Raw genomic sequence first — 26,475 nt, forward strand, 5'->3', positions numbered from 1 at the left:
TGCTGCTCGCCCACCTGCACCCCACGCCAGGAAGATGCTGCTACCCCAGGCCAGACTCTTCCTCCAGAGATTTTGCTTGCATTTGTACCTTCTCCATCCCAGCAGGGCTCAGAGGAGGCAGGAGTGAGGATGGTTGGGTAATGTGGGTTGGTAGGATCCTTGGGAAGTGTTTTAGGAGATCTGAAGCAGCTGGGCTGGTTTGGGGAGGTGCCGGGGTGGTGGGTGGGTGGATGCTCCTGGCCAAGAAGGGTTTCCAGCCACGGAGCCCCTAAGACCCCGACTACCCTCACCTTGTAACCACAAAACGACCCTGGACGCTTCGTCGACATAAGATACCCTTTATTAAACATACTCTTAAAATCCAAAACATGCTCAAAGCAAAGTCATAAGCAGCAATCTGGTTTCCTTCCTTAAATCCCTGACGTGTGGATCGCTGGAACAAGGGGCTGCGCCGTGAGACAAAAGGGCTGTTGCCTTTCACCCCACGCTGCTGGCACTGGAGGCTCTTGCCCGCCCCTCGTCCCTTCTGGGTGGGCGAGGATGGCGCTGGTGTCACCCACGCTCGAATCCCATCTCTCCTGAGCCACGGCGGAAGGTGCTCATTTGCTCACACCACGGCAACAGCACGCTGCTTGGCCGCTGCACCCTCCTGGCTCCTCTCCGTCTCCGTGCTCTCGCCGGCAGCCGCGGTCCCTCCGAGCGAGCGGCAGGCGCCCGCACGCAGCCACCCCGTCAGCTTGCTTGGCTGCTCCTGCAGCCCTGGGGACACACAGCTCGGAGCAGCCAGAAAACCCTCCCGGTCACCTCCTGGGACTCTCTGAGCAAGGACCTGCCTCTTCTGCCCTGACCTGCCGGCAGCCACAAGCACCGTCGCAGCCCTACGCCGTGGTGCCTGGCCAGGCCTGGAAAGCTCTTGTCCCTTTTGAAACCACAAGGTTCGGCTTTGGTAGACCAGCCGCCCCTGGAGCATCAGCCTCATTTTCCCTCCCCTGCCCATGCCAGAGGATTAGGGAACAGCCAGCCTCCTGCAGCCTCCCTGGTTTTCTCAGCTCAGCATGATGGTGAACCCCAAAGCTCTCCCCGTGCCTGGTGCAGTGCTGCTGGCTCCATGGGACTGGGACACCCAAACCACCGCCCCGGACAGCGCGTCCCCATGGGGGGATGCAACATGTCCCCAAACAGGGTGTGAGGCTCGTCCCCGCCACTCCAGCCCTCTCTGCTGTTAGCAGCTCCCATCCCATGGGATGGAGGATTGGAGTTGTCACCCCCCATCAAGCACCCAGCCCTGGTGAGCTTACAGGAGACATGGTGGGGTGCCAGCCCGGAGGAGGGAGCAGTGGGGTGGCCGACACCAACCCCACCTCCGGCAGGACCCACTCCAGGGCCACGGAGCGAGCAGCTACCGCAGCCCCAGCTGTGAGCCAGGCAGAGAAAATACCCCCCAGCCCCAAAAAGAGATTTATATCCCCCTTTAGGAGCCTCAGCTGTAGCCCGTATCCTGCTCTGGGGATGGGTGGTGGGGACCTGCTCCCCACACACACCCCACGGCTGCTGCGGGATGTTGTTTTCACTGGATGTACAACTCTGTCCTAAGGTAGCTCTGACACGCAGTTTCCTCCTGCAAAGAGGAGGTGGCCTTTGCTACCACATCTGTGTGACAAAACGAGGTGGGGAGAAGGGGGGGCTCAGCCTCCCACCCCGGGCTGGCCCAGACAGCTCCAGAGCTCCCTAGATTGGGATGCTGGGTCTGATGCTCCTCAAAGTGGCTTCTGACTGTCCCTGATAATTTCTAGTGTGGAGCCTGGCCTTTGCCAATGACCCCATCAGGTCCCCGAGGTCCATGGCTGCGTCCCTACCCCATTGGTGTCCCTGTGTGCCTGTCCCCTGGAGCAAAACCCACTTATGCTGTCAGCCCAGCACTGGCCAGAGGGATGGGGACCGAGGAGTGGGGACGGATGGGTGGGGAGCAGCTCCCGCACCCTTCTCCACCCCCTGCTACAAAGTGCGATGGAGAGGGCAGGACGGGTGGGACGGGGAGTGACACTTTTGGCACTTATTCCAGAAAGAGGGCACAGCCCCGAGCCCCGAGCTCACAGCAGGGCGGAAGACAGTGAGGATAAATTAGTGATGCCCCAGGGGCTGGTGACTGGGGAGGGGGGTACCGGGTCCCCTGCCCACCTCTGCCACCCTGCTCCATCCCCTGGGGAAAAGCAACCTCGTGGGCCTGGCCCAAGAGGAGAACGTGCTGCCCAGGAGGAGAGCGGAGGGAGATGAGCTGAGGGGGACCATTACCACCAGTGCATTATTGGGGACATCCCATGGCATAGCATGGGGACATCCCACAGCGTGGCAGGGGCACGGGCCGGCAAACCTGGTGGGGGTTGGCCCCCCATGAAGGTCACTGGCTCATGCACTGAGGATGCCAATGCCAACACTCAACCTTAACCCGCACCCCTGGGCACCCTCCTCCCATCGCCCTCCCTCGGCCACCTCCCAGGACCCCCTTTGTGGGGTGACCCCATCCCGTCTGCTCCGCACGTTGGAGGAGAGGAGCCCGGGGATGTGAGATGGCCAGGGGCAGGGGGAGACCCCAGCCCGTCCCCATCAGGGCTGGAGGATGGGAAGGTGCTGATGGGGGGGGGCTCTGAAGTGACGTGGTTCTCAGCCCCCTCTCTGCACAGTGGGGCTGGAGAGGAAAAGTCAAGGTTACCGTCTTTTCTTTCAAAAATCAGTCCTGCTACAGCCGAGGGGTGGAGATGGTGATGCCCACAGCGCCCGGGCACAGGGGTCCCTCTGGGTGGGCAGGGGGGGTGCGTGCCCCCACCGAGGCTGAGCCCTCACATGGGCAGGGTGGCCGCTGCCTGCTCCAGGTCTCGGGTGCCGGGGGGGCGGCGGGGCCAGGGCGCCGGCCGCAGCCACACATTGTTGTTGGCTGCCTCTGTGCCTGGGGGGGGCGGAAAAAACGAGGGGTTAGGGGCTCCCAAAGCCCACCAGTGCGCTCGGCTCATCTTTCTATGGGGGATGCAATTTAGTCCCCCCCAAATAACACCCACCTCCCCAGCCCTTCTTTGGGTTTTGGCTGCAGTGAGGGCTGGTGAGCGCCTGCACTTACCTCTCCAGGCCAGGGGAGCCCCTTAAGCCCCCAATTTCAAGAAGCACGGCGCACCATGGCTGAGATTTAGTAACCCAAATGGAAGGGGGCTGCCTCTGCCCCACCATGCCCAGAGAAAGGGCACGTGCAGATGCCCTGTGGGGGCTGCAGGTTGGGCACTAAGGGGCGTCAAGCTGCCCAGGACAGCAAGGGGACTGCCAGCAATGCCGGGGCGAGGGGTGCCAACCCTCCCCCCCACCTTCCCGGGCAATGGGGCGCGAGGAGGGCGCAAGCTCTGTGGTGGGGGTCTCATACCTATTCCTCAATGTTAATGGGGCAGGAGTCCGGCCTGGCGGCTGCGTGGCAGGAGAGACCAGAAGGCACATGGTGAAGGTGGGAGCGGAGGCGGCGCGGGGGCATGCACGCGAGCGAGCAAACGGGGCGACCGCGGGGGGCCGGGGGGCTCGCCGCCTGCAAACGGGTCTGGGATGAGGACAGGGAGCCGCCGGTGGGCACAGAGCGAGGGGGCCGTCATGCGTGGTGCCCTTCTCCCCCCCCCCGCCCCGGAGTTTTGTGGCGAGGAAAACCGAGGGGTGGGCATGCTTGTGGCGTGGGGGGAGCCGGGGCCCCCCACGCCTCCTCTCCAGCTTCAGGCAGCGCGATGGGCAGAGCTTGGGACCTGCCTGCCTGCGGCTTGTGTCCCGCCACCCAAACCATCAGAGGCTCCGTGGTGCCCTTAGGAAGGGGGTGCACCCCTAAAGCAAGGCGGCTGCTCCCACCAGCGAGGTTAAGCCCTGTGCCCAGGTGTGGGGGGCAGCTCTGAGCCTGGGGGGCCCTGCAAGGGCATTCCAAGGCCAAGGGCAAGTACTGAGGCTTCTTTAAAGAGGGAGCAACAAAAACCCGCTGCCTGCTGATTTATGGGAGGTGACAGCTGCCGTTTTGACTGGCTTTTCATGGCAAGCTCAGGCTGGAGAGCAAGGCACGTTAAGTCTGCAGATCCCAGAGGGAACGGAGAATTAACCAGGACCACACATACACATGCCCGTATACACACACACTCCAAAATCCCATTAAGAGCTCTATATTGCATAAGTCACTGCAGCGTGCCGGTGCAGAGACCCAGCTCAGCTCAGCACACCTTTGGGAGGCTGCCGAGGAGTGGGGCTGGGGGCAGCAGGGCACAGTCTGGCCCTGCAGCAGGGACCCAGCCCTGTGCCCACCCCCTTCTTCTCCCCTTGGGTGCAGGAGGGGGGCTCCCCCCCTCCGTTAGCAGCCCTCAGACCTGCCCTGTGCAGACCAGCTCCCAAAGAGCATCGCAGCGAAACCCAACCGGCTCACCCAGCCCACTGCGATATCGCTTACAGCTCGGATCATCCGCGGGTTTAAACCAGCAAAAACCCTCGGGGGATTTCAGGTCTTCTGCTGCCTCCGCTCCCCAGGCCTCCCTGCCTTGCTGCCAGCCTTTTCAGCAGGCGCCTTTCCCTAATTTCTCTTTCCAATGCCACTCTGTCCTTGACAGAGGATGTGGCCACGGCCAGAGGGTGCTCTGAGCCCCGGGAACAGCCCCTGCAACCCACTGCACACCCCAGGGCTTGGCCAGATCCCCTTGAGGACACGGGTCTGCGGATTTTCTTTAAACCTCCTGTCCTAAAATCCCTGGGATGTGGCCTTTCAACTCCTCCCAAAGCCCTTTCCCACCAGATTGAAATCTGCAGAGATTTCACAACAACGCTGGGGATGAGCAAACCTTTCCACTTTGAGGAACCACGTCCCATGCCTTCATCCATTACAGAGAGGGCAGAAACCAACCCATGGATCTGACCATGGCAAAACCTCCCCACAAGAGAAATTGGGGGAGGAATAGTAATAATATAATCTCTGGTCAAGGTGATTTTCTTTTAGCTTTCAAGAAAACTGCACCTGACCCTTAAGTAAAAGTCCACCCTGTTCTTGCCGGCCCCGTGGATGTGGTTACACCCAGATCTGCAAGAAACCTTTGCCAAAAAGGACTTTTTCAGTGCATGCAAACCAGCCCTGCGATTGCAGTCCAGCACCACCAGTATCAAATCGTGCCTCAAATCGACTCTGTCGCAAAGCGGCCGAGTCCGGATAGCGGGTGGATGCTGATGGGGAGCAGACAGGGCTGGGGAAGGAAAGAGCTGCCCTGAGTCTCATGAATAAAACCAATGTTGCAAAACACCAACTGCAACCACAAAACGACCAACTGGCCTTCACCCCCCTGGCCCCTCAGGCTCTTCCCAGCACCCTAGGACACCCCAGGACAATCTTCCTCCAACCCCTTTAGGGCAGAGCTCTGCATCCCCAGAGTTATTTCCTCTGGTCCCTCTGCCATCCCCAGGGGACCACGGGCAGCCCCAAAGCCCCCACTCTGCACCTCCTCTGCCCCCCGTGCAAGCGGCAGCCCCCTGCTCTTCCCAGCAAATGCCGAGGCCGGATCGCCCCCTCTCATGCGGGCGGCAGCGTGGCTCCCAGCAGTGCAGCTGCCGGACACACGGACAGATGTGGTGGCCAAAGGATGGAGAGAGCATCCTCGGCTGGGCTCGGCCCAGGGGCCAGATTCTGCACCCCAGCCTAGGCAGGGGATGAGGCCGTTGCAGTCCTCACAGCACAGCAAGAATTTGACCCCATGGCAGGGCCGTTTGGGCTGCAAAGCTCTCCCTTCCTCATCCTCGCCCTGGCACAACCAAGGGGGATGCAGTCAGGGACAGCTTTGGCTGGTGCCGCAGCCGGGGGATGCTTTGCTGGGACCCCCAGCAAAGGCAGAGGCATTGCTGGGACCCCCCAGCCCCTTCCCCAGTCCCTCCGGGCTGGTGGGGCTGTCAGCTGCTGCCGGAGGGTGATGGAGGGGACACGGGGCATTTGTGGCAGGCGCCTGTTCCTCCCCAAGAGCCTCAGCCGTGTTTCTGCAGTGCAGAAACCACCAGGAACAGGCAAGGCAGCAGGAGGGGAAGCTTTCCTGGAGGAGGAAGGGGGAAGAAAGGATTTCCCCTCCCACTGGTGGGTTTCACCCACCCTCTTGGCTCTCCAGCACCCGCTGCGGGTCTGGGACCTGCCACAAATTTAGCCAAAGGGCCAAGACAGGGGCAGAGTTGCTTTCAGCTTGTTCACAAATGTATTGATGCAGACCTGGACCCTCAGAGGGATTCATCGTGGCTTTTTGCCCTGTTTCTCCCCAACACGGGCAGATGAAGAGGAGCTGGCAGCACTGGGCAGGGTCCCCAGCCAGCTCCCCCCTTGGCCCTTGGGACCGGGGGTCACCAATACATTTGTCACCTTTGGGCAGCTCTGGGCAGGGAGGGGACACAAGCGTGGGTTGAGAAAACCGTGTTGGCACAGAGCGAACATGAACTTTCACGCGGACGGAGGAGCCTGGGAGGAAGGAAGAAAAGAAAAAAGGGATGGAAAGAGGGTGGGAGGACACAGAAGTGGAAGGAGGGTGGGAGAAAAAGTGTGAAGAAATGGGAAAGAGGGATGAACTCTGGGGCTCTACGGAAGGACAACCTGACCTGACGTGCCCCGTCCCCCCAGCCCTGGCGGAAGAGGAGGGGGAGGCAGGCAGCCCCTGCAGTAAGGCTGAGCTGGCTGTAGATCACATCCCAACCCAAAATACTGCTGCGCCCACCATGAGTCTGGACCAGGCTGGAGTCGTGCCACACACCCCCCCCTTCACAGGGAGGGGGCTGGTGCCCCCCGGGGTGCCAGCAGCCCCCTGGCCAAGGGGCAAAACATCCCAGCAAAGCAAGTCTGCAACCCTGCGGGGACATCCCAGTGGGGACAGGTCACCCTGACCTACGGCTGCTGGGGGGGTGACGTGGCTGGTGCTCAGCCCCGCAGAGGGATGGGCAGGGGGGGGTGCAGTGAGGACAAACTTGGGGGGGGGTTGGGGGTGGGGGGATGGATGCAAAGGGCTGGGAGTGATGCAGGGCAGAGCGGAACTGTCCCCCCCACCCCAAGTTCATGTTCAGCAGACGGCCACTCACCAGGTAAGCAGGCCTCAGAGCACAGTTTATTGTCCAGCGCTTTCACGTGTGCGATGCCCAAGTCATTGTTATTGTCACACCTCAGACCGAGGAAAGCGCCTGTCCTCGGGCCTGGAAGGGAGTTAAGGCAGTTAACGCCGCGGCTCGGCGCTGGGGCTTGCCATTGCCTTTTTTAGCAGTGGGGTGTGGGATTTCTGGGTCTTTTCCTTCTCCCCTCCCCACCCTCTTTCAAAAAAAAAAATAGATAAAAATGATGCATCTAGATAGGAGTGGGTGAAGAGCGGACAATAACGCCTGGGCATGGTCCGAGCTGCTCCTTTCCTCGCACCGGCCGCATCGGAGGGCAACGAAACAGCGACGATGCGGCAAAGGGCACCGGCACGCGTGAACCTGCTCCCCCCACCGCCTGCCCGGGGTTCAACCCAACCTCCCCCCCAGCACGGCCGAGCGGTCCCGGTCGGTGGAGCTGGGCCGCGGTGGCACCCGGCACCTCCCCAGCACCATCGGCGCGTGTGCGAGAGCCGCGGGGATGCCGGGAGGAGGCAGCGACTGGATGCGTGGGGCAGAAGAAGCCGTAGCCAAGCTTTGCGGGGGGGTGGGGGTGGGTGGGGTGGAGGCTTTCGGGGCTGAGGGAGGTAACTCTGCTTCTTAGCATCACCTGTACGAGAGATCAGCCCCCAGGTTCTTACCTGCATCCATCAGATGCAGGCGACTAAACCTCAGGAGGGATGTTCCCAAATAAACCAGTAGCCCCGCTGAGAACGGGCGCAGGACCGTGTCCTAAGGAGAAAGGCCATCCAGCTCCCGGAGTTGTTGGGATGCCCGTGGATGTCCACCACAGCCCCCAGTTACTCCCCAGTTGTCATATTTGAGTTTCCCCGTCAGCAAGAGCCTCCCCGCAGGGCAGAGGCCATGTTCTGGGGATGGGCGTTCCTGCTTTCCAGCTCGGCCGAGCGTCCAGGTTGGATGGGGGAAGAGTTTTGGTATGTTTTTGCTAACCAGAGACTTGCAAACATGGGAGGGGGCACACTAGGGGCCTCCTTATCACCCAAAAGAAATCCAAGGAGGCCAACGGCATGGGGGTGACCACGTCTTTCTTTGAGAGGAGCTCTCAATGTGCACGAGTGGGCTTAGAAAAGCACATTGAGGAGAGGCCAAAAAAAAATTGGGAGAGCATCCCAAAGGGAAGATTTTTGCAGCCCCTTCCTATGGGAACCAGCCCAGAGAGGGTTCTGTAAGTGGGAGACTTTCAGAGATGTGAGGAAAGACCTTGGTGAGGGGAAAAACATAGATAAGCCTCTTTCCCACTCGGATCCTGCACACCAGCCATCACCTGCGCTGTGCCCTGCACCGTGCTCACCGGGGTCCCCATGGCCGGCTGGCTTCCCCCCACCCACTGGTGTTCAACCCACCCGTGGGTGGCTGTGCTGTGAGGGATGCTTTCCCAGCCCCGGTGCCCGCGGAGGCACCCAGGGCTCTCCTCGACGGCAGCCAGCAGGCAGGGGAGCTGGGGACAGCATGGCCTCTGCCACTCGCTCGGCTGCCCACCGGTGACAGCGAACTGAAAGCGAGGGGACAACAACGGCCTGGGGCCTTTTACCGTCTTCCTGCGTGGGAGAGGTGTCCTCATCCTCCAGCATGTCGTTGCCCTGCGGCACAGGCGAGAGGCAGCGAGCGTTAGCAGCCCCGCGGCGTCCCAGCACCGTGCCGGGGGCCGTCCCCAGGTCCCTTTGGGGGAATGTCCCTGGCCCCGGGGGTTTCCGTGGAACAGGAAGATGATCCTGGATAGGGGACAGCCCCACTGCCCCGTCCATCCCCTGGGCAGCCCCTTCCCCAGCCCAGCCCCGGGGGAACGCGGTGACAGCCACCCAGCTTCCCCCCGCCACGGGCACCCGGAGTTGGGCGCAAGTGGGGTGCCCCCGCCACGCACGGGGTGGTTACGGTTACCTCGGCATCACGCTCCTCGGCAGAGATGCTGACGAAGTTTATATCCAGGGACTCCACAGGTGTTGACTGGGGGAAGAAGGTGCAAAAGATGGGGGGGGGGGGGGGGGGGGGGAGGGAAAAAAAAAAAAAAAAATTAGTCTGGCGCTGGATGTTTTGGAGGAGTTACACCCCATGGGGAAGCTCTCAAACCTGAGGGCTATGGGCACCATCAACAACCCCCCCAGCCCCTACCTCTCCATCAGAGGCTGTGGCGCTGGCGGCCACGGGTGAGGGGATCATGTCCCCCTCCTCCTCCTCCTCCTCCTCCGTGCCGGGAGCGACGTAGGAGCCAGACATGGAGGACACGGTGTCGGTGCTGAGCTGGGAGTGCTGGCTCTGGGAGGAGGCCATGGACATGACGGACTGAGCCAGGCTGCTGCTGACGGGCTCTGGGGGAGAGCAGGGGCTGAGCGGAGCCAATGGACCCCCCCGGCCCACTGGTGGGAGTGGCAGCACAGCACCAGCTAATTAAAAACAGGGCTAATGAGGATGAGCAGGGCATGGAGCAGGGACCTGCTGCACGCCATGGAGGTGTGATGGGTGGAAAGCTGCCAGCAACGGGTCCCTGGGGCTCACAGCCCCCTGTTTCTGGGTCTATGGGGTGATGAAGCAGGGGCAATCAGTGCCCCCGTACCCCCCCATCTTCAGGTCTATGGGGTGACAAAGCAGAGTTGACACCCTGGGGCTTCATGCAACGCCCATGACAGGGTAGAAGGGGCCGTGCAAACCCACTCCGCAGCAGGACAGACCCAAGACCACGATCCTGCTGTCCTGCCATGCCAAAACCTGTGAGCCCCGCCGTGCCGTACCTTCCGGGGACGAGATGGTGGAGGAGAGGGGGGTCCCGGTGCACGAGGACTGATCGATGGCTCCTGACGACGACAGGGTCAGGTTTTCGCTCTCCGGCGTCGCGCCGCATTCCTGGAAGAAGAGCCCGTGGGGATGACGGGATGGGGGATATTTGGCAGGGATGGATCCGTCTCCTCCGGGCATCCTTATGGATGGAGGAAGAGCCAGGAGGGGCAAACCCCAGCCAGACCCTCTGGTCCCAAGCCTCCCCCAAACCTGCCACACACCCCCCCCCTTCCCACGGCTTGGCTCATCACCAGCACATTTTGGAGAGTGCTCACCTCCTCACACCGGGCAGGGGATCTCTTCCTGGAGACCCTCAGCTCCGATTCGGTGCACGACTTCTCGTCCTCCTCTTCAGGCAGGATGGAGGAATTCTGCGAGATGGACCTGCCCGGAGGGGGGCAAAGCAAAGGGCTTCATCCCCACCCGCAGCCCCCAGACTCCCCTGAACCCCTGTTCCCACCCTGGTACTCACTTGGAGAGGCTTTTCTTCAGCTTCAGCCCCGGGGGGCCGCAGTCGGGGAGGCGCTCGAGGGGCGAGAGGGCCCGCAGGGCGGGCAGGGGGCCGTCGCTGCCGTAGGAGGGCAGGGTCCCCGCGCCCGGGGGGTCCCCCAGCCCGCGCAGCGGCAGGGCGGCCGGCGACGGCGTCAGCGGCCCGTTGAGAGCCTCCAGCAGAGACACCACCTCGTAGCCCGGGGGGATGTTCTCTGAGGACTGGGGAGAGGGGGGAGATGGGGTGAGGGTCCCCCCTGGGCCATTTCGCTGCCCCCCACCCCTGCTCCTGGCAGGATCGGGATGCGCCGGGGATAAGCCAAACCCCAGAGAACAGGCAAACTACCTGCACAAATGAAAGCTCCCAATCCACCGTCTTTCCACCCGGCTGAAAGCCCTTTTTTGGCAATATCAAACTTGCATTTTTTTTTTTTTTTTGCAAGATCAATTTGCATCAAATAAATAAACCCTGGCCCCTGGAAGCATGTGCATCCCCAAACCTCCCTGGCCCAGCCCCAGTCGAGCACTGACCGAGTGCTCCTCGGAGTCAGAGGTCTGCGAGGCGATGATGGGGTTGAAGCTGGTGGGCGAGAGGGGACCCAGCTTTTTCCTCATGGCTCGGATTTGAAGCAAGGCCCGGAAAGCTGCGGCAGCGGGGATGAAGGACGGGGTGAATACTGAGCACCAAAAAGAGACACACACACCACTCCCTCCAAAATGCCACCCCATTTCCCAGGAGGGGCATCCCCTGCACTGCACAGCATCACTGCACGCGGGGCTGAGGGGACCCAAAAAAATGAGGATGGGAGATGCCAGCCCACCTCCCAGAGATGCCAGCCCACCTCTAGAGATGCCAGCCACCCCCCCACCCAAAACTCCAGCCCCCCCCTGGCCCTTACGCAGCCTGCAGATGGGGCAGTTGTTGGCCTGGTAGCGCAGGGTGTCGGCGCAGGTGTTGCAGAGGCAGAGGTGGCGGCAGGGCAGGATGAGGGTGTCCCGGACATCCGAGAGGCAGACGACACACTCGGCGCTGTTATCGCTCACCTCGTCCTCAGCCACCTGCCCCACGGGAGAGACGGGAACCGCTTGGCCTCGGGGTCCCCAGCCCGTGTGGCAGGAGGGTGGGTACCCTAAAATACAGGCTGGGTGCCCCGAGAGCTCGCTGCAGGGTCCTGCCCGTGTCCCTGGGCTGCCTGCTCTTGAAACACAACCCTGGGATCTTATCCCTCCCGCTCCTGGAGGCTGGGAGATGGGGCTGGAGGCATCAAGCACCCCACGGAGGGATGCACCCTTCACCCCAATTTTTACATATATAGAGCAGAGCACGAGGCACATCCCATGCTTTGAACCCCGCAGTCCCCTCCTAAACCAGCAAGATCAGGCCACTACCCTCCCAAAGGACCACAAAGGGTGGGGAGAAAAAGGCTCAATCCTTCAGCTTTTTGCCTCCAGCAGCTTTGATGCCAACACAAAGTGCCCCCACACACCTGCACGCCCCCGGCAGCTCCGTGTCGGGCTGCAAACTCCTGCCCCGAGCGTGTTTTAACAGGGGCACCCGTGCGAGGGGAAGGGAAGAGGGGACAAGGGAAGACCCATGGGATGGAGGCACGTACCTTGGAGTCCTGCGTGTTGTACTTGTTCTCGATGCCGTAGATCTCCTGCAGCAAGTAGCTCACACCGTCCACCTGCAAGCCCACGGGGAAGGGGTGAGGAGCAGAGACGTGTGTGTGTGTGTGTGTGTGTGTCCCAGCCACCACAGCTCCCAGCCCCCTCCTCAGGCCAGCCCTCCTCACCCCAACATTCGTCATTTTTGCATCAATGCACTCAAAAATTGCACTTGAAAAGCTGCCTGGGAGGGAGGAGCGGGGCAGGGGGAGGCTGCTGCCCACATCGGGGTCTGCTGCTCCCCGAAAGCCCCTCGCTGCCTTCCCCACGGGGGTGCCACCGCCTCAGGGACACCCGGACACTCACCACTTGCTTTTGCTTGAGGGGCTTCACGCAGAAGGTGCCGTCGCTGTGCTGGAGGGAGGAGAGCAGAGGGGTGGGCACCAGGGCTGAGCACCCCAGGGACTGCTGTGCTCCAGCACCCACCCGCCCCATCGCAGCTCCCACCTCGCTCCCAACCAGCCCATTTTGCAGCAATTCTGGTTTTTTTCTTGACACCCTGGTACCAGTAAGGCATGGGATGTCACACACATCGCAAGGCTGGAGACTTGTTAGAGCAAGGAAGAGGGAGTTGAGACCAAGCACCTCAAAAGTGGGTGCTTAAAATCAAGGATTTGGGGGATATTCACAGAATCACAGGATGGTTCGGGTTGGAAGGGACCTCAAAGACCATCCAGTCCCACCCCCCTGCCATGTCAGGGCCCCCTTCCCCCAGCCCAGGGGGCTCCCAGCCCCGTCCAACCTGGCCTTGAACCCTTCCAGGGAGGGGGCAGCCACAGCTGCTCTGGGCACCCTGGGCCAGCGCCTCACCCCCCGCACAGGGGAGAATTTCTTCCTTATGTCTAATCTAAATCTCCCCTCTTTCAGTTCAAAACCATCACCCCTCATCCTATCCCCCCACCCCCTAATCCAGAGTCCCCCCCCACCTCTCCTGCCCCCCCTTTAAGCCCTGGGAGGCTGCTCGAAGGTCTCCCCGGAGCCTTCTCTTCTCCGGGCTGAACCCCCCCCAACTCTCTCAGCCCGGCCTCCCAGGGGAGCTGCTCCAGCCCCCCCAGCATCTTCGTGGCCTCCTCTGGACCCACTCAAGAATTTCCAGAATTTCAGGAGTAACCCCAAAATAGCCCCAGCCCAGCAGAACCATCCTGAGCCCTGTGGGGTTTCTCCAGGTTCTCGCACCCGGTGGGCAAAGGGGCAGGAGGCAGGGGCCAGCCCCAGCTTGGCACTTACCTTCTCAAAGGTGGCCAGCAGCACGTGGCAGTGCCCGGTGTGCTCTGCAAGACACGAAGGGACAGGCAGGGCTCAGGGGATGGGCAGGGCCACAGTGGCAGCGAGGTGGCATCCAGTTGGTTCAAGGGTTGGCATCACAATGCCAGCAACTGGGAAAGCCCAACCCAGCAAGGAACCCCCTCCTCACCCTCTCCTTCATCCACCACCGCGTGCACCACCATGGGGTACACCTCTCGGTCCAGGTCGAAGCCCAGCTGGAGAGAGACAGGAGAAGAGGCTTGGTGAGATGCAGCAGTGATGGAGGCTTCATCCCACATCCGCAACCGTACCTGGCCCCGTGGTTGATGCCACAAGCTGGTGGGACCCACCTCTTCCTCGCTCCACTCAGAGGGGTCGACGGTGTGGGAGGGCACGCAGAACTGCTGGCACACCCCCCGCTTGTAGTGCACCGTCTCCGACTGCAGGCTGTTGTCCCTGGGGATGTAGCTGTCCCATGGAGAGAGGACAGAGTCAGGGGGTCCTGGTCCCCCCCGGCTCACAGAGATGCCGGGAAGATGGGAGAGAGGGGGGTCACTCCTCCCTCCCCTCCTGGATGCCTCGTGGGGACAAGGCAAGAAGTCCTAAAAAGAACTAAAATAATCCATGGGGTTAAAATAACCCCAGGGCAGCCAACGTGGGACAGGGAAAAACCCACAGACAAGCTGGTGGGGACGAGGACGGGCAATGGTTTCTCCCGCTCTCAGCTCTGACCTGGAGGGTAACAAGAGGAGCAGGACAGGACAGGGAAGGAGGTGGTGGGGGCTGGCAGGGACCTGGTGGTGGCACCCAGGGGACGCTCCATCTCCATCAACAGAGACCCACACCGGGCTTGCGGGGAGGGACAGACATGCCAGGCTGGGGCTCCTCACCTCGCCACCCCGTTGTGAAACTCCTCGCTCGCCTGGTAGTAGATGGTTATGGCTACACGGGCATCCGTGTCGAAGGTGAACTCCACGTTGTAGTGCACCTTGGCTTTGCTGACTTCTTCCCCTGGGGTCTTCACCTCCTCCGAGCACCTGGGGAGTGCAGAGGGTCCAGGAGATGGGCACCCCTCGGGGACAGCTCGGGGTGCCCCAGGTCTATCCCCCCAGCAAAGCCAGGTCCCCCAGTGCAAGGTTCCCCTCAGCACTGATGGCCCTAAAAAGGGCTGCCCCCTCCATCAGGGGAAACTGAGGCACACCAGGAGGGCCTGGCATGCCCAAGGTCAAGCCTGCAGGCTGGGGAGCACCACAGGCAGATTCCAGCTGTAATCCCGAATCTCCCAGCCCAGCTGCAATCCCCAGCCTCTCTCCAACAAAGCCTTTGGAAGGTGGGGGAGGAAGAAAAAGCAAAGCACTTCAAAGGCAGCACTAAACTCCTTTAATCCCACAGCGGAGCCAGCACAGCCAGTGCCCGGCTTTGGGAAGCTCACCCATGCCAGGAGGGGAAGAGGCACATTTGGACAGCAGTGGCTCATCCCCTCAACCCGCCCGTGCCGAGATGAGAGCATCCCCGTGCTCAGCATCCCCTGGAGCATCCAGCCAGACCCTTCCCTCCCCAAGGCTCATGGTTGGGGGGGGATCTGGCCCCAGCTTCCCCCCCGCAGGACTCACTTGACAAGGCGCAGGGTGTCCTTGCGGATGTTGATTAAGCTCCTGAGGGTCTTCACGGGTTCCTGAGGAGGTGGAGCAGCGTAAGGGAACTAGGATGAGAGAGACACCGGTGAAGGCAAACGCACGCGGAGGGGGTTACAGCGGCCATGGACCTTGTCCCTGGACCCCCCCCAGTGACCCAGCCCCAACCCGACACCCCCGTATGACACAGGGACCCAGGGTGGGCTGTGCATTCGCATGGGTGCTGAGCATCCACAGCTCCCGCTGGCACTTGGGTAGCAGGCAGCGTGATGGTGGGGACACATCCCTTTGCAAAGAGCAAGCCCTAAAGCCCTTACAGGGGACAGTTTCACTGAGGGGGGCACGTAGAAAGTGGCTGTTCCTTGTCCCTGTGGCTGGAAGGCGAGGGGGGTGCTGGGCACAGGGCAGGCAGGTGGCTGCTGGCGTATTTTTAGGCTGCCGATGCAGTGTGGAGTGAGGCTGGGCAGGGGGAGGCCGAAGCTCCCTCCCTGCCCAGCAGCCAGGGAACCTGTCCCTGATTCCTCCCAAGGCTGGAGGGGATTTGGGTGGGTGGGGGGTCTCTGCCAGCCCCGTGCCCAGAGCAGGGAGCCAATGGGGCGGGTGGGCAGCACCAGGCGGAGAGCAGCTCTATGAGAGAGAGGTGTCGAGCCATCCTCCGAGATGACCTTGTCCTTCCTGGTCCTTCCTGTCCACCTGCAGCCACCACGGGGGCTACAGGGCTTGCTGAGGAGAGGGGACACCCTCTCCTTGGCACTGCAGCCACCCAAGGGAGACCGAGGGCACAGGGGAAGGGATGCAGGACCCATCTCCCGCCAACTCCCAGCAAGGTTGAGCTCCAGGGAGGGGTCAGCCACCCCAGGGGACGACTCAAACACGTGTTGGAGAGGCAGAGGCTTATGCCAGGATTAATGCCCAGCTTGTTGGGGAGCTGTCACCGTGTGCCAGGGGACAGCCAGAGCCAGGAGGGCATCAGGTGCCATCGGGGATGGCAGATGCTCACAAGAGGCAAAGGGCTCAGGCGCTGCCTTGGGAGAGGGGATGTGTCACCACACCAGGCTGCCTGGGTCCCTTCATCCCCTCGTGATGCCTCCAGCCCAGATGGGAGAGGGTTGGGAACAGCAAGGCACCCGATGTACCCCGATACCAGGGGGACAAGACTAGATTGCAGATGGCACTCGGGGATGCCCCGCGGGGAGCCAGGTGCCCATTTCCCATGTCCCTGGCGCCCTCACGTGGGAAAGCCACTGTGCCCTTCCCCATCCCCAAAGCCACCGTCCCCATCCCCAAATCCATTGTCACCTTCCCCGTCCCCAAAGCCCTGCAGAGCAGGATGGATGGGGCTGGGGGAACCCGTGCTGGGCTCAGCGGGACGGGATGGGACAGGCAGCTCACAGGACCAGGCAGTGCAGGCAGAGTCCTGTCCCATCCCTCCTCCACCACCCGGCTGTCACCTCCTGCGTCCCACCATCCCACGGCTCTGGTCCCACCCGTGGCATCGAAAGGCAGGTTAAAGCCCAGGCTGGAGCCAGCGTGGCCGATGGCACACGCTGAAGATGAATCCACCGCTCCCTGGAATTGCCGCCCCCTCCCTCCCCTCCAGGAGAGGAAAAGGGCAGCTGAGTCATTAATCTGGTGTTAATAAGGTTTTTAACGAGTCACTAAATGCGCACCTGCAGAATCTCCTGTTGCAGCTGGAAAGGAACAAATGAGAAAAGGCTTCGAGGCTGGAGCTGAGCCGTGTTGTGACATGCCCTTCCATATCGTGATACTTCCTCTGCTATTCAAATTAATGAAGCAATCCAATCTCATTTGCACCTTGCCCAGCTGAGCCATACCCAAACCAGCCTGCAGTGAATGTCAGAGCTTGCCCTGGCAGGGAGAGCACCCATGGGTGCAAGCCCCCTCTCACCGCAGCACCCAAGGGTGGGCAATGGAGGGGGGAAGGGGCAGCTGGGTCCCCTGGGTGCAGCCCTGCGGGGGCCGTTGGGCTGAGCAGGATGGGGAAGCGCCACAGGCAAATTTCTTGCCACAGAAACTGCTTTGCTATCGTGGTTGGGCTCTTTCACACCCACATCTGGGCTCTTTTTTGGGGGGCTGGGGCTTTTTCTTGAATGAAGTTTTGCAAGCCGGATTTGCACATCAGAAAGGGGCTGTTTAAAGGACTTTTTGCATGTCCTCAATTTAAATCAAGCTGAAAAACAACAGAAGAAAACCTCACTGCAACCGTTACCCATTTAAAAACATCATCTATAGCGACATTTGGTCCAGACTGGCTTCTGTTAAAGTGAAAAATAACCTCCTCAAAAACCTCTCTTGGGGTTTTTCTACAGGCAGACCTAGGCTGGTTTGTGTGGGCAGGGAAACCCAGCGGCACATTTCAACAGTCCCCAGCTTCCCTGGAACGCCCCGTGTTCTCTGGGTGCCACAAACAGCTTCTTGGCCCTTGGAGAGGTGTCCCAGCATGGTGGCAGCTACTTAAACCTGCGACGCCCTTCCCAGCCCCTTGGGAACCAGTCCCCAGCTGGAAAATCCAGATTATCCCGTATCTGTGGCGGGGAGGGTCTGCACAGCCTCCGGGTGCTCAGCACATCCCCGCCGCAGCAGTGCTGTTACTAGCTCAGCCAAGGCATTCGGCTCAGAGAGGACTAGGGACACAATTTTCCCAAGACTTTCTGGCCCTCGACACCCAAGGAACCCAAAATAAATCCCCCACCAAAAAGCACAGGCCATCTCCTATGTTTCCAGTCCAGCCAGGGCTCACACAGCATGCCAGAATGAGAAAGCATCGCAGCCAAGAAGCATCAGGACAGGACTTGGAGGCGGCATCAGAGGTGCCCAAACGCTGCCTGGACACAGGCTTGGACCAGAAACAACACGGGTCCCCCTCGACCCCTCCCTGAGCCCCCAAAACTGACCTGACCCGAAAGCCCAGCCCCAAAACACCCGCCACTCCCCAGGAAGACAGGACCTCGGTCACAGCTCAGGGCCATCAGTAATTAAGCCGGAGCAAAACAATTTAGTTTGCAACGCTATATTAATTCTTTCTGCTGTTTCCAAGCTGTTCTTTTACCTTCCCCGCTGCTTCTGCTGTCAGGGCGCCTGACTCGGGAACTGCTCGCTGGGCAGTTTAGAGGCTTTTACTGTAATCAAGAGGATTTCTCAGCACTCGCTGCTGGAGGGAGAGCTCAAGTGCTGACTTTTCATTTTCTAGGGAAGCACGGAGGATGGAGAGAAAGGTGCTGGCTTTGCCCACCCAATGCTCACAGGTTTTGGGGGGGGCGGGGTGTGATCCTGCCCTTGGCTCTGCTGGGATCTCTGCTCTGGCACAGCCCAGGGCCGGGCGCTTCCCCGCTGAAGGGCCACACGATGCTGCCAAAATGCTGCCGAAGCCGATTTCAAGGAGGGAACACAAACCGGGACGGCAGCAGCCTCGCCAGCCCCACACAGAGCAGGCGGCGCTGGAGGGCTGGGCCATTAGCAGCAGGTAAATTCATCTTGACTCAATAGAAACGCTTTGTGGCCTGTTAATTCTTCACCTTGAATTTTTTTTAATACTTGACCCCCCCCCCTCACTGCTCTGGCCCATGCTGGAGAGCTGCACCCGGACAAGCTGGGGGACAATTGCCCCCGCAGCCGAAACCTGCCGTGGGGACAGCTCCGCTCTCATTTCCTCCCTTTCCAAAGGCAGCGAGCAGAAAACACATCTCCAGGACTGTGGGGTCCAGGGACCTCCCCCGCAGCCGGGATTCCTAGAACCAGCTGGAGCCAGCAGCACCCAGCACCACGAAACCCATCGGAGCTGCCCACTGCCCCCACCAACTCCACCTTTTGGGTTTTTTTCCCCCCTTTTTCGCTAAAGCTTGGGGAATACTTTTGCCCGCTCCAGTCCAAGCTACTCTACCCCGCAGCGCGCCAGCACGGCTCCCAGCACGTCCCCCACCCTGTGCCGCCTGGGCTGGGAGGTGGCTCCTGGCTGGGCTGGGAAAGGCAAGTGGAAAAGCAGCGATCAGAGGAGGAATGAGAAAGAGGGAGTTGGGCTAAATCAGCCCGTTACCCCTCACCATCTTTTTCACCAGCTGATATTATTAAGCTGGCGGGTTTGTGCATGCAAGCAGCCCTTGCAGGTTGTAAAATACGTGCAGGTCCAATGACCTGTGACACAGGTGCTGCAGAGAGCAGCACCCAAAGGCAGATGTCACACCACCGCCCAGTCCATTCCCAAGCACCTGCAAACCTATGCAAGGCTTGCAGCTCCAATTTGGCAGCGAGGCAAGAGATACAGCAATAACATTTTGTTGCTGTGGAGCGCGTGGCTGTGGGTGGGATGGCTGAGAGGAGACCTGGGTTAGTCCCCGATGGACGAGGGGCTGCAGCAAGTAGCCAAACCTTATATTAGACATCAGAGAATCCACTCAGGCCACCCCAAGTGTGCTTGGCTGGCTCTGCCCTTGGTGGGGGTGGCAGCCAACAGCCTTATAGCATGACACACACAGTCACTACCACTTTGGGATGGGGCATGCCTGGGCCCTGTGTGTGTGTCCCCCCCCAGCCCCCTGTGTCCCCCCAGTGCCCACCACCACAGGCCGGTTCCCCAGGAAGTTGAGGTCGCTGTTCTCGCCGAAGAGGTAACCCTCGGGGTGCGTGGAGTCAAACTTCTCGCCGCCCATGATGAAGTGGTTGGCAAAGTAGCTCCCTGGAAAGAAAACACAGAGACCTCCTGAGCGGAGGGGGAGGACGGGGCTTCAACCAGGCGACGGAGCGGCACGAAGCCACCGAATCGATGGCTCAGAGGTGGCTTTGTCCCCGAGGTCACCTTGCTGGGAGCCTTTTGGTTTGAGCTCACGCGCTGCCAGCCCCGAAGCAGGCAGAGGTGGAGGGGGAGCTGCCGAGCTGCCTTTGGCCTGCCCGTGCTGCCCTCCCCTCTCCCTGCCCGCATCCCCCCGCTGCCGGCAATCCCAGCCCTGCCCGGCCGCCGCGATGGCCCAAGTCCGGGCAGAGAGAGCCGGGACGGGGAGAGGTTTGGTGCCGGGGTCCAGCCCCACGGCACCGCCTGGCCCTGGGGCTGCTCCATCCAGCGGGATTTAAACAGGAGCAGGATCACCCCGCGGGGATTTGGCTGCGTCCCTCCCCGAGCGCAGCGCCTGCTCCCCTTTCTCTGCTCGGGAAATCCCTGCGAGCCCCAGCCCGGCCTGAGCTGCCCAAGGTCACCCCGACCTTCAGCCGTCCCCGCGCTGGCAGGGGCGGCCAAACCCTGGTCTGCACGCAGGAAGGGGAGATGGTTCCCAGGGCGGCGGAGCAGGAGAGCGGTGCTAATCCTCTGGACCAGGCACCCTCAAAACGGGCAGGGTTGCTCCTGCCCAAAGCCCAGCATCACGGACCTCGTGTGCCAGCTGAGGCAGCGCGTCCACAGCCAGACACCTGCCCGGGTTTGCTGCCACCACCGCCGGGAAGGCAGGCAAAGCACAGCTGAACTGAGTTCTGTCAGTTCTCAGCCTGCAGCCTTCCCTAGGAAGGACTTGCCTACAGGAGGGAGGATTTTGAGGGGCTGTCAACAACGCCCCTGCAAAGCACCCCACATTGCCCTGATGAACACTGGGCAGTGACCAGTGTCCCTTCTTCCCTTGCAGGGTAAAGCACAGAGCCAAAACACTGGCTTGTCCTGCCCCTCAAGCTGGGAGCAGCCCCAGGCCAGGCACTTCTTAACTACAAGAGAGATTTTCATACCAGCTCAGCCAGGAGCTGACTGATGTCTGCTCCTTGTCCACAAGATCTGGGGGCAGGAAGGTTGGGACTTCTCCATGAGGTGGGAAAAGGAAGGGAAAGGGGGAGGTGATCAGGGATGGCGAGGGGTGAGCAGAAGCACCAGGAGTCAGAAGAGGCAATGGATGGAGGATGGGCACGGTACCCTGCATCCCACCAGTCACAGGGAACAGGGTCCAGCTTGCAAAAACCCCAAGCCCAACAGCACAGAGCCACCCACAGCCCCCCTGGGGACATCCTGAAACTAAACCTTTGGGGTCCACAGGTAAAGGAGCTCAAGCCTGGGCTGCAGCTCTGCCTGTGGGGACTCAAGTCAGAGCTTGCAGTTACCTTCCAGCAGATGCAGTGACAGACCAGGGCTGGATCGGGCCTTAATATTGCATTTAAAAAACAAAACCGAGCCCAAAGCTCACAGGGGAGGAGGAGGAGGGATCTAACGCCGGGGCAGGAGGGACGAGCGGGGCCACACAGCTTCACCCGAAGGCCCCGCTGCGCAGGGATGCCCGGATGCAGCGCGCCCGTTAGCAAACGTCGACCATCAATTATTGATGCCTGCTGCTTTCTGGTCCCATTTTCCATGTACATAATTTATAGGCAGCTCCCCAGGGAAGGACACAGCCACGTAAAAAAAAAAAAAAAAAAAAATCCAAGGGCAAAGTGCCTTCAGAGCTGCCTGCTGGGGGAGAATGGGGCCGTCCGGAGCTTTTTATGGCACGGACTTGGGGTGAGAGCAGGAGATAGAAAAAAATTATATTTAAACCTGCAGAAGAAAAAAATTATATTTAAACCTGCAGAAAAGGTATCCCAGCACTGGGGAAAAGCTCTCTGTGATGGCCCCAATCGTGGTCTGGTGGGTGCTGGGGGATCCCATAAGATGGACAGAGCAGGCGAGGACCACACTGCCATCACCCAGTTTCCCTGCGGGGGGTTGGGAGCCCCTCTGGGTGCTGCAGGCTCCCAGTGCACCCCATGCATGTCCCAGGGGCTTCAGCTCCTGCTTTGCAGCAGACAGCACTGGCCTCACACTCCCTCCCAGGGAAGATCCTCCAAAAACCTTGCCATTAAACAAGAGCCTTGGGTCATTCTGGGCTCTGCCAGGGGAACACCAGCACGGGAAAGCCCAGGGCATCAGCAGAGCCCAGGGCATCAGCAGAGCGGAGTGTGCCAGCCCCACTGGGTGCTGGTGAACCCATGGGTGCGACTGGGTAGCAGAGGAGGGAAGCACCTTTCCAACCACAGCTACCTTATTATCAGCTAATTATAAATCCTTAACCAACGCCTACCCCCAGGGAAGGAAAGCCCATCAAGGACAGTCACATCGCAGAAGGAAAGCCGGGCTTTAATGAGAGCTTAAACTTCAGAGGCTGGGCGAGCATGTGGGAAGGGCTGAACAGAGTGGCTGCTGGAAAGGAGGAATAAACCAAAATTGCCTGAGGTTTCTGGCAGACAAAGCGTGTCCTGCATGCCTGCTAGCACCAGCATGCGGGGGGATGTATCCGGCACCCTCCGGTGATGCTGTCACCGTCACTGTCAGCACCTTTTCTCCATGAGTGCCTGGGATGCCACCTTGCCCAGATGCCCTGAGACAGGCAAGGACCCCGTGGGTGCAGACCCTGGTGTGTGCTGTGGCTGTGCCCATGGCTCTGGCACACGGTGGCACCTGTCCTGCATCGTCCCCTGAGCCATCGCTGCCTGGCTGGGGTCTGGCTCAGCTCTGGTAATGCAGCCTCTGGTTCTTGAAAGTCAGAGCCTGGATGTTTTTGCAGGGTCACAGCCTGGCTCTCCAAAGCAGCTAGAATAAAAAAGCTCATTTTCAGCCCATCCACACGTTCCCAGAGCGGGAAGCGCTGAGTTTCGCCCAGCCTGGGGTCAGCTCGGTGGCCGTGGCACGGCACAGGGCACGGGAACACCCCACGGCAGTGGGTGCTGGGTTAAAAGGCACAATGTGCTTCTCCCCCAGGGCCGCTCGGTGAGCTGGCACACTGCAGTTTATTTAATTCAGTGCTCCAGAGCAGGCAGCCAGAGCCAGCAGCAGCCGGAGGCAAAGCCAAACCCCCCCGGCACGGCTGCGTCAGCCCTCACCTGCGGCCCCAGGAGCCCCCCCGGGCTGCACCCTGGGCCATGGCAGTGCCACCACCCTGGGGTTGTGCCCCCCGGACTGGGGGTGTCACTGCCTGGTTAACCCCTTCGCTCTGGTTCCCAGCAAGAGCCCTGCTCACGGTTCCCCCTCCCGTGTGACTCAGGGGAGCTGGGTGCTGGCCTCAGCCAGGGACAGGGGCTGAAAGCCGGAGACTTGCCCCGACAGCCATCCCACTAGCCAGGCAGTGGGCTCCATAAACAGCCTCGACTTGTTCTCCCTCCCATCGCCTTTGCCAGCATGAGATTAGAGCCACTGAAGTAAATCCCAGCCTTTGCTTCAAACTACTGGTTTAACTAACCGCATTTGCACCCTGCCTGGAGGGGATGGGACCCTCAGGGTGGGAAGGGGAGATGCCTGACTGGGACAAGATGTGGCTGCCCTATTCCCACGGGCTGCACCAGCCATCCTGAGCAAGGCTGCAGCCAAACAAGCCACATCGGCAGAGAGAGGGAAATGCCCCGGGGTCCTGTGAGACACCCCCTCCTCCCCCCCCCCCCCCCGGGCCACGTTTCCAAAGCCAGTGGCTGTGTCCAAGCAGAATTCAAGGTGAGAGAAGCACTGCTGCCATGGAGGAGCCAGCTCTGCTGCTTGGCACGTCCTCCCCTGCCTCCCTCCCGGCTGCCAGCAGCGCTGAAGGCAAATCCCCTCTTGGCTTAAAAGCAAAACAGCCATAATCTCCCACAGTCACCAGCCTGCCCTCGTCCCAGTGCAGATGGCCAGGTCACCTGGGCACCTCCTGCCACTCTCCCCGAGGACCCCAGGCAGCACCAGGACCCTTCCCCCCACCCAGTGCTGCCCAGGCCCCGTCAGTGGGACCAGCCCCACCAAGAGCACCCAAAAGCCCCAGTTTCTCCCTGAAAGCCGGAGTTAAATATCAGCCCGGTGTCCTCTGCTAGCTGAGATGAGTTTGGAAGTGCTCAGCTGGGTGCACTTGCTCCCCCAGAGCAGGGCACCACACTGGCACCCTGCAGCCCTTTGTACCCAGATATTTCAAGAGCCCCTATATAAGAAGAAGTCCCAAGATAAAACTCCTTAATGCACGGAGCTGCAGTCCCTGCAGAGAGAAAACCCACGGACGGGGTGGTCCAGCTTCAGCTGGCATCAAGGTGACAAAGGCCTTGAAACCACGTAAAAGGGGAAGCTGGGGGGAGCCCCTCGGGAGGACAGGCTGCCAAGGATTGGCCGTCTCCACCCCGCAGTGCCCCAGTTAACCCCCACCACCGCAGATGTGCCAGCCAGCTGTGCAACCGATTTTGGATTAAGATTTTTTTAAAAAGCCAAGCACAGCTTTCCAGGACAAGCGAGGTTCCTGTTGGCTGTAATTCTTCCTAAGGAGGTCTTTATTTGTAATTAGCGAGCAATTTGTCATGGCACTAATGATCCAAGCGTTTACCTTATCCTATTAACTACCAAAATAGTTACCTATTAATAATATTCAGTGCCGCAAGGATCCTGTGACAATCCCTGGGCACACACACGGTGCTCCTGGGCATCATCCGCTGACAGCAGTATTTTTGCAGCTCTGAAGCGCTGCCCACCCAAGGACCAGAGTCCATCACTTCTCCCCACTGTGACCCCCTCATGTTTCCCCCCCAGGACACCCGCTCAGCCCGGCCATTTGCAGGGAAAACCAAGGCACAGAGGGGAAGGACAGATTTTCCAAGGTCACACACAAGGTTTGAGGCAGGGCTGGCTTCGGGAGCCGGAGAGACATCGCAGCCAAGCCTTGAGGCAGGGTGAGGAGCTGGGGAAGGTGAAGTCTCCCCACGGCAGAGGTTGGGGTGCTGCTATGGGGCAGGGCCATGGGAAGGAGGGATCCCCTCCAATCCCTCCCACCTCAGCCTCCCTCATCCTCCCGGGAATTTAAACCTAGGCTTTTCCCCGAGCAGCCAGCACCGGAGCGACCAGCTATAAAAAGAGCTCCGGCTTTCCCAGCCTGGCGCCGCAGACCGCGGGTACAAAAATTAACAATAATATGATTAAAGTCACATCAACTTAGCCAAGTTTGGGAACCGGGCTTGGCTGGCAAGGGGGCACCCGGAGAGGGGGCACCCCACGGGCAGACCCAGGGGTGACCCCATCCCTGCCGCGCCGCACAGACCCAGGGTGCCCAGCACCAGACCTATATTTTTAAGGGTGTCGTGTCGTCGTCCCCCCCCCCCCCCCAGCTGTGGGCGGTCAGGGTTTGCTTTAAGGTGCGCAGGGGCACCCCCCCGACCGGAGCAAAGTCGGTCCCCGCCCTGCTCGCTTCCCCTCCCCCCCCCCCCAGCCCGGCGGCGGCACCGGGACGCGGGACCCCCCCCGCGGGCTCACCGGATTTCGGGGGGTATCTGTAGACGGAATTAGCGGGGATATCCACTTCCTCCACCCCTGCGTTTTGCCGGCTGGTCAGAGCCCCCATGGCCGGGCCGAGGCTCAGCGGGCGAGATGCGGCGGGGTGCCCTCCCGCCCGGGACCGGCACCGGCACCGGGACCGGGGCTGGCGGCGGCGGCCCCCGCCCGCAGCATCCTCCGCTCTGCGCCGCGCCCGGCACCGCCTCCGCGCTAGCGCCGGGGCTGCGCCAATGCGGGGCCGAGCCGGGCCGGGCCCCCCCCCGCCCCGCACCGCCCCGCACCGCCCCGCCGCGGCACGGCTCGGCTCGGCTCGGCTCGGGGACAAGGGGACACGGCGCTGCCGCCGGCCCCGGCATCGCCCCGGTGTCCCCCACCCGCACAGCAGGGCCCCCCCTCAGGTGACACTTCCCTGCCCCCCCAGCACAAACGTGTCCCCCAGTGCCACCCACCCTGGTGGCACCCGGTTGCCTCCGGTACTGCTCACTGGTTCCCCTTGCCCCCCATACCATTCATCTGCCCCCCCCTCCCCAGTCACACACCCCAGTGACCCCAGCCCGTCCCAGTATGACCCTTCTCCCACCCTTGCCCCCAGCCCCACCAGCTGGGTGACACTGAGCAGCACCCCCATCCCAGGGACCCCCAGGGACAGCCTGGGCCCCCCAGGCTGGCTCAGAGCACGGCCTCTCTGTCGCTGTACAGCCCCCCCCCCCTCTCCCCGCAGCTGTTGGGGTGTCCCTTGGGAGAAGGCCAAGTCCCCCCCTTTTCCCAACAGGTTCCCTGGCGCAGGGGGGAGGAGATGGAGCAGCCGTTGGCACAGGGGCTGAGCCCCTCCGGCAGCAGCCCAGGGCTGCACAGAGCTGGGAGGGGGGGGTCAGATTAAAAGCCCCCCCAGCACACACCTCCATCTTCGCCACCCTGCCTTCCCGGCTCTGCCCTGCACCAGGAGCAGCCGCGTCAGCCAGGCGCAGCCTCTGGAGGCCGGGAGCTGGCTGTCTGCTCCTCTGCACCCCAACGCACCCCCAGATTCCCCCAGTATGAAGCTACTGGGAAGCTCTGAGCGCCTTTGCATCTTCCCCTTGGGGATGGAGGTGAAGGATGGACCCTTTGACCTCCCGCTTAAAAACGCTGGCGATGAATTCGTCTTGCAGTGCAAGTTAGTGGAGCATCACATGATTTTGATTTGAGTTGATAACACGAGTGCTATAAATATCAGACGGGAGATGTGCAGATCAGCTGCCCCGATGTCGTCGGCTGCTCAGCGGTGATGAGCAAAGG

The 26,475-nt window shown here is 61.1% G+C and overlaps 1 protein-coding gene across 13 annotated transcripts; it reads right to left on the reverse strand.

Moving 5' to 3' along the window:
- Positions 1–322: 322 nt before the first annotated feature.
- RNF157 (ring finger protein 157) lies at positions 323–25,421 on the reverse strand. 13 transcript variants are annotated; one of them, XM_042802556.1, is made up of 21 exons: positions 25,180–25,419; positions 19,541–19,659; positions 16,637–16,657; positions 14,946–15,034; positions 14,223–14,369; positions 13,683–13,800; positions 13,502–13,568; positions 13,315–13,358; positions 12,394–12,441; positions 12,036–12,107; positions 11,322–11,481; positions 10,954–11,066; positions 10,406–10,644; positions 10,209–10,317; positions 9,888–9,999; positions 9,271–9,542; positions 9,040–9,105; positions 8,693–8,741; positions 7,093–7,203; positions 3,407–3,447; positions 2,833–2,944 (listed from the first exon to the last, which is right to left on the reverse strand). In XM_042802556.1, exons 1-20 carry the CDS (start codon positions 25,265–25,267, stop codon positions 3,407–3,409), a joined length of 2,085 nt encoding a protein of 694 aa, XP_042658490.1. In that variant the 5' UTR covers positions 25,268–25,419; the 3' UTR covers positions 2,833–2,944. The 13 variants fall into 13 exon arrangements, 9 of the variants coding, with proteins under 9 accessions (XP_042658489.1, XP_042658492.1, XP_042658491.1 ...); XM_042802559.1 differs by having other exon boundaries at positions 9,271–9,467; positions 25,180–25,418; XR_006166282.1 differs by having other exon boundaries at positions 2,861–2,944; positions 3,407–6,481; positions 25,180–25,421.
- Between the last annotated feature and the right edge of the window lie 1,054 nt (positions 25,422–26,475).

The sequence above is a fragment of the Tyto alba genome, unplaced genomic scaffold (assembly GCF_018691265.1).
Source record: "Tyto alba isolate M040663 unplaced genomic scaffold, T.alba_DEE_v4.0 Super-Scaffold_39, whole genome shotgun sequence".
NCBI lineage: Eukaryota > Metazoa > Chordata > Aves > Strigiformes > Tytonidae > Tyto > Tyto alba.